This window comes from Cavia porcellus, unplaced genomic scaffold, assembly GCF_034190915.1.
Source record: "Cavia porcellus strain 051 isolate PalLab524CR breed Dunkin Hartley unplaced genomic scaffold, mCavPor4.1 scaffold_311, whole genome shotgun sequence".
Taxonomy (NCBI): domain Eukaryota; kingdom Metazoa; phylum Chordata; class Mammalia; order Rodentia; family Caviidae; genus Cavia; species Cavia porcellus.
The window spans coordinates 48,888-62,346 of record NW_026947794.1 but is presented as its reverse complement, the minus strand read 5'-3'; the positions used below and the strand labels follow the sequence as shown (position 1 = coordinate 62,346).

The window sequence follows — 13,459 nt, the reverse complement described above, 5'->3', positions numbered from 1 at the left end:
CAAATGAGATTTCTACTTTTTAACGCTGATTGGTGCATAAGCAGACGCCCTGTGCCCAGCCTCCATGTGCTGTGACCTTGGGCCACAGGGTGTGGGGGACAGCGGGCGCTGAGCTCGCTTGGCACAGCCCTGACTTCTGTATCTCCACTAAGCAGTCCGGTGCTCCTCCTTAGGTAAGGGGCTCCTTTGTGAGGACAGGAGTGCGAACTCTGAGGCATGAGGGGTCCCCTTCCCAGTGAGCGTCCTGCATTTCTGCTTGGCTTTTCTTCCATCATGTGAGGTCTCCCATGTGTTTGCAGGTTACACCCTGGCCCCCAGCTGGAGCGTGGACAACTTCTCCGACTCTGGCCCCAGCGAGATCTCCTCTAGGTCCGGTATGGTCAGAAACTCCTCCTTGGACTCGGTGCCCATGGCCCTGCAGGAGGAGCGGAGGCAGCAGCACTCCGTGAGCCTGGTGGAGATCGGCCTGGGCGTTGTCAGGGCAGAGCAGCAGACAGTGCTAGAGCCAGACCAGTACAGCCTGGGGTGGGTGCCCTTCCTGCACCCGCCTCCTCGCCCTGCTGCCCCTCACCACCTGGCCCTCTGGGTGCCCTCGCCAAGGGCCCCATGGGACAACCCCATCCTGGACCCTCCTTGAGTACTCGTGGCTCCTTCTCCACAAACCATGCCGACCTCCTGGCCCTCGTGGACCTGCGGACTGCCCTGTCCCCTACCACAGAGTGAGGCAGAGGCTCACAGTCAGCTCCTCCTGTCCCTCCCTCCCCACAGGTCCTATGCAGCCATGGCCCTGGCCCAGGACGTGTTTGCCACAGCCATGGTGCTCTCGCAGGACCAGGGCTATTGCACGTCCCTGGATGCCGCCAACAGTGGCCATGGGAGCTGGACCTCATGCTCCAGTGACTCGCACAACAACATCCAGACCATCCAGCACCTGAGGAGCTGGGAGACCCCACTGTTCGGGCCTGTGCTCTGCGATTACCCCGGGGACCCCATGGGGCTCTGGGCCAACAGGGGCCACCTGGACCACTTGATTTTTGCCGAGGATGGCCAGAAGGGCGACAGACAGAACCCAATCGAAGAAAGCCTGGAGCAGGCGCAGTCCAGGGCCCGCTGGGCCTCTCCCACTGGCTCCAAGGACATGTCCCTTGAGGCCGAGAATGGCAGCAGCCTGGCGCCCGCGCCCACAGAGGAGCCCAAGGCTGGCCCTGTGCCAGCCCTCAGGGTGGCCACCTCGAGCGCTACCAAGGGGCTGGTCGGTAAGTCTGGGGGGACTCCTCAGACCTCATCCTCCCAAGCCCAGGTTGTGTGCATGTGCATGTGGCCTCGAGATGCTGCTCTGCTGTCCTAGGCTGCCCAGGGCACCCAGCGTGGAAGTGGGTGGGGGACACGGCTGTGCTAGCAGTGGTGAGCCGGCTCTGTGCCTGAGTGTTTCTCAGGTCAGTGCCTCGAACCGAGCTGGCTTCAGCCATGTCAGTAGCAGGCCTCGGAGCCTGCCTGCAGGCATGCCGGCCATGGGCACAGCTCTGCCTCACCGAGCTCCCACTTCTGCAAGTTTCAGGCACTGGAAATACGGACAGAGCTCGCAGGTTAATGAAATTATACCTCATCTTTTTCCTTAAAAACAGCGCATTCATTGGTTTACCCTTCTCAAATAGATGCACTACAGAACAAGCTTTCATAAAGTGTGCCCACTATTTCTTCTGCCTGTCTGTGGAAGGAAGTAACCTGAACAGAAATAAGGAATGTTTTTACCAGGGTACAGCAGGCTGGCTTAGAGGCGCTGGGCCTTGGGTGAGGTCCCTCGGTCTCTGTGCTGGGCGCTGTTGGCTGACCTCCATCCTCCCTGAGGCGGCTCGGAGGAGTGTGGTCGAGGTACCCTGCCCCTCTGTGCGGAGGGCGCCATGTGTGAAGTGCTGACACTCTGCTGAGGCCCTGCCAGCCTGAGGCGACTGCCTGCTGGCCTGTAGCTTTGGTGCACTTGGAGTTTTCACACCGCTGTGCCTGATAGTATCGCTTCTTCCCCAGAGACGCCATTTAGAGTGCAGAAGGCTGCTTACATGAGATGGCATGCTGGCAGGAAGGGGACATGGTTTGGGGCTGTTCTTCCTTTCTGGAAATCTCTCTGCTTGTCAGCTCTGAGGGAGTTTGAGGACGCCCCATAGTACTATGAGAAGCTTTGTAAAGTGTCTCCCATACTCCTGGAGAATAATCAAGGGGTCACTTTGTGTCTACCCACGCACCCTTCCCGGCCAGGCCCATGCACCCTGGGAGCCGCCATCCTGGCTTCTGTGGAAGAGGCAGCTAGTTTCCTCTTCCTCTGTGGACTGAGTACATTACTGATGAGGACCCTTGGTGCTGTATCCTGCCTCCCCCATCCGCTCCGTGTCTCTGGGCCCTCTGCTTTTCTCCTGGTGTTCCCCTTTCCCCAGAGCTGAACTGCCCCGTAGTAGCAAATACCTGCTTCCAACCCAAGCTGGAGTTGAAGTGACCCCACTGAGCCCCGAATTCAGATGTTCACATATTGTCCACTTAATCTTGGTTGTTGCCAAGCACATGGTTATGGTGTCAGAGGTTTGGAATTTAAAACATCCACAGCCACCTCTTGGCCCTGGGAATCGGAAGTCTGAGCACAGGCATCTCTGCCTCCTCCACCTGTTCTCATATCGTGACGGTACAAGGAATATCCAGTTGTAAATATGTGGAACCTTACAGTAGCACTGAGTTTCAATACAGCCCTTTAGTTGTTAGAAGTTTTTAGTTATTTGCTTATTTTTGTAGGCATAAACTCTCCGCAAGCTTTAAAGAAGATCCTCTCGCTGTCTGAAGAAGGCAGTCTGGAGCGCCACCCAAAGCAGGCGGAGGACATGCTGTCCAGCGCGTCCTCCAAGCTCTTGTCTTCACCCACATCCCCGCAGAGCTCGCCCAGGAAAGGTAGGGCTGCAGTGGTGGGCTTAGGCGCTGCCCTCTGCAGTCATAGAATTTCTTGCTGATTTCACAGGTTTTAATCTGCTCAGGGTGCCTTCACAGTCAGGGGCCTTCCCTCATTTTAAGCATTGGGAAGAATTTTTGTATTTCTTTTTAATATTACAGTATGTCAGATTTATCAGTTACACAGTCCTTTTAAACATCCATTTGCCTTTTTATTAATCCTAAATGTGGGAAGAATTCTTTCTATGTAAACATTCGTTCTTGTGTGACTGACGTTAGTACAGGGAGGAAGACTGTAGGGCCGAGCACCTGGTGTGTGTCTGTCGGGGTGGCTGGGCCTTGGTCCCCTTCCCCTACCCATGGGCCTGGCCCTTGATCCTCCCCCTTGGGTGGTGGCAGCCAAGGCTGTGCCCCACTGTCACTTGTAGAGTCCCGGAGCGGCTCACGTATGGCCAGGCTTCACTGTGGCCTCTGAGTGCCAGATCTGGGTGGGGGCTACGTCTGCGCTGTCCCTGTGTCCTGCGGTCAGTGGCAGTGGCGCTCAGCTGAGGCACTTTGACTCTGGGCAGCTGGACTTCGCTGGTTCCTCTTCTTTCCCGGGAAGTGAGCACCACCAGCTGTAGGATGGCATGGGACCAGGGCAGGTGGAGCTCTCAGAACTGGAGTCCCCGGGTCGTAATGCCTGAGGGGCAGGCGCTGTGCGCGACCCTCTTTCCCAGAGACAGATTGATTTTGGAATGGACTTCTGAGGAACAGATTTAAATTTCATCTGGCAAGACTTGCAGTGTGATTATAGACATTTCATAGGGAAACACATTAAATCTTAGCAAGACCCTATGTGACCTTGAACAAATAAATCAGGAATTACTAGTTTAGTGAAATGGGGGCCACTTAAATTGGCAAATTTAGGTCCTCCAGATTTATTTACATATTCTATATTATTTATTTTGTAGTAAGTGGCATTTAAAAACTTACATGGTCTGTGATTGTATCAAATGATTTTGAACTAAGATGATTACATGCTTAGTAATGCAGAAAAGAAAAAAATGAGTGCGGAAAGGGAATATTCAGATTTTAATGGCGTGGTGGTGCACCCCTACACTCTGTGCCAGCTATCAAAAGGCTGGGGCAGGAGGGTCGCTGCAACTTTGAGGCCAGCCTGGAATGCTCAGACCCTGTCTCAAAAAAAAAAAACAAAACAAATGAGATTTCTACTTTTTAACGCTGATTGGTGCATAAGCAGACGCCCTGTGCCCAGCCTCCATGTGCTGTGACCTTGGGCCACAGGGTGTGGGGGACAGCGGGCGCTGAGCTCGCTTGGCACAGCCCTGACTTCTGTATCTCCACTAAGCAGTCCGGTGCTCCTCCTTAGGTAAGGGGCTCCTTTGTGAGGACAGGAGTGCGAACTCTGAGGCATGAGGGGTCCCCTTCCCAGTGAGCGTCCTGCATTTCTGCTTGGCTTTTCTTCCATCATGTGAGGTCTCCCATGTGTTTGCAGGTTACACCCTGGCCCCCAGCTGGAGCGTGGACAACTTCTCCGACTCTGGCCCCAGCGAGATCTCCTCTAGGTCCGGTATGGTCAGAAACTCCTCCTTGGACTCGGTGCCCATGGCCCTGCAGGAGGAGCGGAGGCAGCAGCACTCCGTGAGCCTGGTGGAGATCGGCCTGGGCGTTGTCAGGGCAGAGCAGCAGACAGTGCTAGAGCCAGACCAGTACAGCCTGGGGTGGGTGCCCTTCCTGCACCCGCCTCCTCGCCCTGCTGCCCCTCACCACCTGGCCCTCTGGGTGCCCGCGCCAAGGGCCCCATGGGACAACCCCATCCTGGACCCTCCTTGAGTACTCGTGGCTCCTTCTCCACAAACCATGCCGACCTCCTGGCCCTCGTGGACCTGCGGACTGCCCTGTCCCCTACCACAGAGTGAGGCAGAGGCTCACAGTCAGCTCCTCCTGTCCCTCCCTCCCCACAGGTCCTATGCAGCCATGGCCCTGGCCCAGGACGTGTTTGCCACAGCCATGGTGCTCTCGCAGGACCAGGGCTATTGCACGTCCCTGGATGCCGCCAACAGTGGCCATGGGAGCTGGACCTCATGCTCCAGTGACTCGCACAACAACATCCAGACCATCCAGCACCTGAGGAGCTGGGAGACCCCACTGTTCGGGCCTGTGCTCTGCGATTACCCCGGGGACCCCATGGGGCCCTGGGCCAACAGGGGCCACCTGGACCACTTGATTTTTGCCGAGGATGGCCAGAAGGGCGACAGACAGAACCCAATCGAAGAAAGCCTGGAGCAGGCGCAGTCCAGGGCCCGCTGGGCCTCTCCCACTGGCTCCAAGGACATGTCCCTTGAGGCCGAGAATGGCAGCAGCCTGGCGCCCGCGCCCACAGAGGAGCCCAAGGCTGGCCCTGTGCCAGCCCTCAGGGTGGCCACCTCGAGCGCTACCAAGGGGCTGGTCGGTAAGTCTGGGGGGACTCCTCAGACCTCATCCTCCCAAGCCCAGGTTGTGTGCATGTGCATGTGGCCTCGAGATGCTGCTCTGCTGTCCTAGGCTGCCCAGGGCACCCAGCGTGGAAGTGGGTGGGGGACACGGCTGTGCTAGCAGTGGTGAGCCGGCTCTGTGCCTGAGTGTTTCTCAGGTCAGTGCCTCGAACCGAGCTGGCTTCAGCCATGTCAGTAGCAGGCCTCGGAGCCTGCCTGCAGGCATGCCGGCCATGGGCACAGCTCTGCCTCACCGAGCTCCCACTTCTGCAAGTTTCAGGCACTGGAAATACGGACAGAGCTCGCAGGTTAATGAAATTATACCTCATCTTTTTCCTTAAAAACAGCGCATTCATTGGTTTACCCTTCTCAAATAGATGCACTACAGAACAAGCTTTCATAAAGTGTGCCCACTATTTCTTCTGCCTGTCTGTGGAAGGAAGTAACCTGAACAGAAATAAGGAATGTTTTTACCAGGGTACAGCAGGCTGGCTTAGAGGCGCTGGGCCTTGGGTGAGGTCCCTCGGTCTCTGTGCTGGGCGCTGTTGGCTGACCTCCATCCTCCCTGAGGCGGCTCGGAGGAGTGTGGTCGAGGTACCCTGCCCCTCTGTGCGGAGGGCGCCATGTGTGAAGTGCTGACACTCTGCTGAGGCCCTGCCAGCCTGAGGCGACTGCCTGCTGGCCTGTAGCTTTGGTGCACTTGGAGTTTTCACACCGCTGTGCCTGATAGTATCGCTTCTTCCCCAGAGACGCCATTTAGAGTGCAGAAGGCTGCTTACATGAGATGGCATGCTGGCAGGAAGGGGACATGGTTTGGGGCTGTTCTTCCTTTCTGGAAATCTCTCTGCTTGTCAGCTCTGAGGGAGTTTGAGGACGCCCCATAGTACTATGAGAAGCTTTGTAAAGTGTCTCCCATACTCCTGGAGAATAATCAAGGGGTCACTTTGTGTCTACCCACGCACCCTTCCCGGCCAGGCCCATGCACCCTGGGAGCCGCCATCCTGGCTTCTGTGGAAGAGGCAGCTAGTTTCCTCTTCCTCTGTGGACTGAGTACATTACTGATGAGGACCCTTGGTGCTGTATCCTGCCTCCCCCATCCGCTCCGTGTCTCTGGGCCCTCTGCTTTTCTCCTGGTGTTCCCCTTTCCCCAGAGCTGAACTGCCCCGTAGTAGCAAATACCTGCTTCCAACCCAAGCTGGAGTTGAAGTGACCCCACTGAGCCCCGAATTCAGATGTTCACATATTGTCCACTTAATCTTGGTTGTTGCCAAGCACATGGTTATGGTGTCAGAGGTTTGGAATTTAAAACATCCACAGCCACCTCTTGGCCCTGGGAATCGGAAGTCTGAGCACAGGCATCTCTGCCTCCTCCACCTGTTCTCATATCGTGACGGTACAAGGAATATCCAGTTGTAAATATGTGGAACCTTACAGTAGCACTGAGTTTCAATACAGCCCTTTAGTTGTTAGAAGTTTTTAGTTATTTGCTTATTTTTGTAGGCATAAACTCTCCGCAAGCTTTAAAGAAGATCCTCTCGCTGTCTGAAGAAGGCAGTCTGGAGCGCCACCCAAAGCAGGCGGAGGACATGCTGTCCAGCGCGTCCTCCAAGCTCTTGTCTTCACCCACATCCCCGCAGAGCTCGCCCAGGAAAGGTAGGGCTGCAGTGGTGGGCTTAGGCGCTGCCCTCTGCAGTCATAGAATTTCTTGCTGATTTCACAGGTTTTAATCTGCTCAGGGTGCCTTCACAGTCAGGGGCCTTCCCTCATTTTAAGCATTGGGAAGAATTTTTGTATTTCTTTTTAATATTACAGTATGTCAGATTTATCAGTTACACAGTCCTTTTAAACATCCATTTGCCTTTTTATTAATCCTAAATGTGGGAAGAATTCTTTCTATGTAAACATTCGTTCTTGTGTGACTGACGTTAGTACAGGGAGGAAGACTGTAGGGCCGAGCACCTGGTGTGTGTCTGTCGGGGTGGCTGGGCCTTGGTCCCCTTCCCCTACCCATGGGCCTGGCCCTTGATCCTCCCCCTTGGGTGGTGGCAGCCAAGGCTGTGCCCCACTGTCACTTGTAGAGTCCCGGAGCGGCTCACGTATGGCCAGGCTTCACTGTGGCCTCTGAGTGCCAGATCTGGGTGGGGGCTACGTCTGCGCTGTCCCTGTGTCCTGCGGTCAGTGGCAGTGGCGCTCAGCTGAGGCACTTTGACTCTGGGCAGCTGGACTTCGCTGGTTCCTCTTCTTTCCCGGGAAGTGAGCACCACCAGCTGTAGGATGGCATGGGACCAGGGCAGGTGGAGCTTTCAGAACTGGAGTCCCCGGGTCGTAATGCCTGAGGGGCAGGCGCTGTGCGCGACCCTCTTTCCCAGAGACAGATTGATTTTGGAATGGACTTCTGAGGAACAGATTTAAATTTCATCTGGCAAGACTTGCAGTGTGATTATAGACATTTCATAGGGAAACACATTAAATCTTAGCAAGACCCTATGTGACCTTGAACAAATAAATCAGGAATTACTAGGTTAGTGAAATGGGGGCCACTTAAATTGGCAAATTTAGGTCCTCCAGATTTATTTACATATTCTATATTATTTATTTTGTAGTAAGTGGCATTTAAAAACTTACATGGTCTGTGATTGTATCAAATGATTTTGAACTAAGATGATTACATGCTTAGTAATGCAGAAAAGAAAAAAATGAGTGCGGAAAGGGAATATTCAGATTTTAATGGCGTGGTGGTGCACCCCTACACTCTGTGCCAGCTATCAAAAGGCTGGGGCAGGAGGGTCGCTGCAACTTTGAGGCCAGCCTGGAATGCTCAGACCCTGTCTCAAAAAAAAAAAACAAAACAAATGAGATTTCTACTTTTTAACGCTGATTGGTGCATAAGCAGACGCCCTGTGCCCAGCCTCCATGTGCTGTGACCTTGGGCCACAGGGTGTGGGGGACAGCGGGCGCTGAGCTCGCTTGGCACAGCCCTGACTTCTGTATCTCCACTAAGCAGTCCGGTGCTCCTCCTTAGGTAAGGGGCTCCTTTGTGAGGACAGGAGTGCGAACTCTGAGGCATGAGGGGTCCCCTTCCCAGTGAGCGTCCTGCATTTCTGCTTGGCTTTTCTTCCATCATGTGAGGTCTCCCATGTGTTTGCAGGTTACACCCTGGCCCCCAGCTGGAGCGTGGACAACTTCTCCGACTCTGGCCCCAGCGAGATCTCCTCTAGGTCCGGTATGGTCAGAAACTCCTCCTTGGACTCGGTGCCCATGGCCCTGCAGGAGGAGCGGAGGCAGCAGCACTCCGTGAGCCTGGTGGAGATCGGCCTGGGCGTTGTCAGGGCAGAGCAGCAGACAGTGCTAGAGCCAGACCAGTACAGCCTGGGGTGGGTGCCCTTCCTGCACCCGCCTCCTCGCCCTGCTGCCCCTCACCACCTGGCCCTGTGGGTGCCCGCGCCAAGGGCCCCATGGGACAACCCCATCCTGGACCCTCCTTGAGTACTCGTGACTCCTTCTCCACAAACCATGCCGACCTCCTGGCCCTCGTGGACCTGCGGACTGCCCTGTCCCCTACCACAGAGTGAGGCAGAGGCTCACAGTCAGCTCCTCCTGTCCCTCCCTCCCCACAGGTCCTATGCAGCCATGGCCCTGGCCCAGGACGTGTTTGCCACAGCCATGGTGCTCTCGCAGGACCAGGGCTATTGCACGTCCCTGGATGCCGCCAACAGTGGCCATGGGAGCTGGACCTCATGCTCCAGTGACTCGCACAACAACATCCAGACCATCCAGCACCTGAGGAGCTGGGAGACGCCACTGTTCGGGCCTGTGCTCTGCGATTACCCCGGGGACCCCATGGGGCTCTGGACCAACAGGGGCCACCTGGACCACTTGATTTTTGCCGAGGATGGCCAGAAGGGCAACAGACAGAACCCAATCGAAGAAAGCCTGGAGCAGGCGCAGTCCAGGGCCCGCTGGGCCTCTCCCACTGGCTGCAAGGACATGTCCCTTGAGGCCGAGAATGGCAGCAGCCTGGCGCCCGCGCCCACAGAGGAGCCCAAGGCTGGCCCTGTGCCAGCCCTCAGGGTGGCCACCTCGAGCGCTACCAAGGGGCTGGTCGGTAAGTCTGGGGGGACTCCTCAGACCTCATCCTCCCAAGCCCAGGTTGTGTGCATGTGCATGTGCCCTCGAGATGCTGCTCTGCTGTCCTAGGCTGCCCAGGGCACCCAGCGTGGCAGTGGGTGGGGGACATGGCTGTGGTAGCAGTGCTGAGTCGGCTGTGTGCCTGTGCTCACTGCGTATTTCCCAGTCCTGGTGTTTTGGGTCGTGTCTCGTAGTCCGAAAATAACCAAGCTATACAGCGGCTCTCCAGGGAAGTGCTTGATTTTCACTGAAACTTCGAACTACTCTTTTACCACTCTCTTGAGCTCTGCTTGGAGCAGGGCCTTCGCCTGCTCAGGTTGGCTTTGTGGCCCTTCCTGGGCACCCCGGTGTGCAACAGGGAGGCCCCATTGTGTCTCGAGTTTCTGCCCTTGGCATGCTGGACCCACCTGCTCCCATGGGCCACCTCCCCGCTGGTGTTAGTGTGAAAGGGAGGATGGGAAGGACAGAGAAAGAATGCCTGCTTCCTTCTGGGGAGAAGGTGACCTGAGCTCTTTGGAGGGGAACGGTGAGGAGTGTGTAGGGCCACGAGGAGCAAGAATTGAAGAATCCTCATTACAGGACGCAGCCCCTCTGTTAGTGGAGAAACTGCTTGGTCTGGCTTGGGCTTCAGGTCTCAGACTCTGTGTGACCCAGGCCGGCCTCGAACTCGCTGCGCTGCCTTGTCCGGAGCCTTCGGTAGGCGTCCCTTTCATGCCCTTCCCGGGTGACAGAGGAGGTGATGGCTGAACAGTCTTAGGTTCATCCTTTTCAAGCACTTGCTGTTAAAACTGAGTAGCACAATTTTTATTGTGAAGAAAGGATTTAGTTCCTAACGTTTGAGTTAGCTCAACACAAAACTTTAATCAACGTTAATTAAAAGGATTTTCAGAAACATAAACACCTTACAGTGTTAGTTGTTCAGGTGACATTTAGGGATGGAGATACTGCTTTCCCTAATTTGTTTTCATGTCCTGTTTCCGGAGAGAGCCATCGGGCCTGGGAGTACTGAGCCTTTTTGACCTGCATGGTGGAGGTGGAGGCCGGCCAGGCCGCCAGTGCCTTTCCCGCAGGAGCTGAGCCACACCGGGCAGGCATGAGCCTGGGTGCACTAGGGTTTGTGTCCACTCCGGTCTCGAGGGGTCCCCTTCTGCAAGGCAGCCATGCTCAGAGGCCCAAAGCTGGCTGTGCATGAGCAGCCCAACAGTGTCAGGGGTTGGACTGCTGCAGCCTGGTGCGGAACCCCTGCTTCACCTAACCGGGTTCTGCTTCCTTGCAGTGTGGAAGGAGGGCCTGTACCCAGAGCCACCTCCAACCCCGCCTGGCTACTTGGGCATCCTGATCACAGACTTCGAGGTGCCTCCGAATCCAGCACTCCGGCCCCCAGAGTATACTGTGGCGCTGCAGAGCTCATGCATGGTGGTGCGGCCCGCGGAGGTCTCATCCTTGGCACCGGGCGGCAGACCACAGTGGCACAAGCCCAGTGAGGCTGATCCCCATCTGGCCCCCTGCCAGGATCAGGGCTTCTGCAAGGAGGAAGATGGTAGGTGTGGGAGGTGGCAGTGGGGCAGCGCTGGGCCAGGCTGGGCTCTGCTGCGCAGGTTCTGCCTGGTGGGCAAGCTTCCGGAGCAGGGGAGACCCTGAGCTCCCTCCCCCACCTGCACCTCTTCTCTGATTCTTTTTTGACTTTTTCCTTTTTATCGGTACCAGGGATCGAACTCACGACTGCCTGCTTACAAGGCAGTTGCTTATGCCGCTGAGCTAAATCCCCAGCCCCTCTTCTCTGATTCTTAATAAATCAAGGCATTCCACAGCCCTATGTTAAGGATAAGGATAAACATCTATACTGTGTTGAAGAATGTAAAGAAGGACTTTGACCTGTAAAATAGATGGCTGAAACATTATATTGGACTTAGAGGCACTGGGACCTTTGGCAGTGAAAGAGAATACAGCTGCATACATTTCCTGGCACTGTTTTAAAGGTGCCGTGGATGGGACACTGACCCTGTTTCCTGAGCACTTCCCACACTGTCTGCCTTCATTTATGCATGTCTAAGAGGGGCTCCAAGTTGTCTGTGCTGAGCTGGAGCTTGGGATCCTCCTTCTCCAGCCTGCTGATCCAGGGATCACAGGCCGCTGGCCCAGCACACCCAGCCTCTCTGTAACTCTTTCACCGCCTTTGTGTAAATCTACCTGCGGAGTTTGGATTGAGGTTGAAGAACAAGAGCCTTCTTTTTTTTAAGTTTTCAGTTTAACATTCTTCTTTACATGGTCACTATGTGAAAAAGCCAAATATAACAAGTGAGAGTGAATTCATGATTGGCGCGCAGCGATAACCTTTTTCTAACATCTCTGTGTGTGGTTTTTAATGTGTATGGCTGCGTCATTAAAAATCGGCACAGCCATTTTATAACTTTCTTCCGTGAATTTAAACAGGAATCACTTTCCATGTAAACAGAAATATTTTTTATCAGATGTAGCTCTTGGAAGATGCACGCGTGCATACGTGCCTGTGTGCGTGCGTGCGTATGTGTGTGATCTTGCGCCATTTTCATTGCTAAAGGCTGCCTGGAAGAGCCCCCAGGGATGTGGGGAGCCAGCTTTGCCTGTGGGTCACTCACTGGCCTCTCTGTTTCCTCCCCTGCCGCCCTACAGAGGATGAGCAGGTGTCTGCCCTGTGAGGCCCAGGCCCGGGCATCGAGCCACGCAGAGGAGCGCACAGAGGACAGCATCCTACTTGGGCCTCAGAGCAGAGCTTGCCCTGCTACTGAGGACCTTCACTGCTTGCAGTGGGCTGCTCCTCCTACCCCTTTGCATGTGAATACTGTGAAGACCACCTCACCAGCACTTTCCAGACTTTGTTGCTTGAAATGCACAGAGCAGCTATCTCCCAGTGTAGTGGGCCTTGCCCACATAGCATCATTCCAGATCCCGCATGCTGGGGCCCACCGGAGCCGCTCCCTGGGCGCGCTCTCTGTGCCTGGAAGGAAGGCTTTGAAAGGCCTCCCTGTTGGATCCTAGCTCAGCCCCAGAGCTCGGTGTCATCAGGATGATAAGCAGAGCCTGCCACGGAGACTTGGGACCTCCAGCCCACAGGTGAGGGACTGGAGACCCTTAGAGCGCAGTGCTTGTCCTCTTGTTTACAGTGCTCCTTTTGAAAATGAGTTCCAAGAGTCAAGGTTATAGCCCTTTGATGATTGCAGTATTATTTCTGAACCTCATGTAGGTTGCCACCTGAGCTTCTAAAAACCCAAATGTTCTGTCGGGGCGCAGCCAGGTGAGGATGGAAGGCCTGGCCCTTCCAGTCCAGCCTCTGCCCCCTGCCTCCTCCACGGCGGCAGGCCATCCTCTGGCCAGGCCTTGGACCTGGAGTGTGTCCTGCTTCCACTGAGACAAGGTGGCAGCCCCTTAAGTTATATTTCTTTGATTTTAGTTACTTTAGAGCTTCCGAATTTTTTGTTTTGTTGTCTTTTTGAAGAATAGCTTGTAACTGGATAGCATTCGCAGTGAGTGCAGCACTGGCCCTGGGACTGATGCCAGCTGAGCTTCCTGTCCCCAGGGGCCGCTCCCCCCCCCCCCCCCCCCCCCCCCCGGCCCCAGTGTCTGGGCCTCAGAGATGCTGCCTTGGCCAGGAGGGTGAGCGCCTGGCGGGGGCGCCTCCTGGAGGCAACTGCCTGCTCACAGTTGCTGCAGGACCAAGGACTCCAGAGGACTCCCCTCTCCATTTGGGGTCGTTTTTGCAGAGATTCCGGAAAGTGAAGGCTGCCAGTCTGAGGAGTACTCAGATGTTTGGAGCTGCTGGTCTTGGGTTTCCATTGAATTCAGCTGATCATGCTGATCAGTAGATAAACGTAAATAGCATCAAATTTTAAAAGTCCAATTGCAGTGTTTTTTCACTGTATCAGACAATGTCAGTGCTTTATTTAATA

The 13,459-nt window shown here is 55.3% G+C and overlaps 1 protein-coding gene across 1 annotated transcript in view; it reads left to right on the top strand.

Annotated features, from left to right (window-relative positions):
• The window catches only part of LOC100725331 (rap guanine nucleotide exchange factor 2-like), a 63,339-nt gene extending 50,244 nt beyond the window's left edge, over positions 1-13,095 (top strand). Inside the window, 10 exon segments of the mRNA XM_063244590.1 lie at positions 300-525; positions 769-1,256; positions 2,779-2,931; positions 4,427-4,652; positions 4,896-5,383; positions 6,906-7,058; positions 8,554-8,779; positions 9,023-9,510; positions 10,612-11,073; positions 12,186-13,095. Of these exon segments, the coding sequence (XP_063100660.1) occupies positions 300-525; positions 769-1,256; positions 2,779-2,931; positions 4,427-4,652; positions 4,896-5,383; positions 6,906-7,058; positions 8,554-8,779; positions 9,023-9,510; positions 10,612-11,073; positions 12,186-12,211 (2,936 nt within the window). The 3' untranslated portion in view covers positions 12,212-13,095.
• Positions 13,096-13,459: the final 364 nt, after the last annotated feature.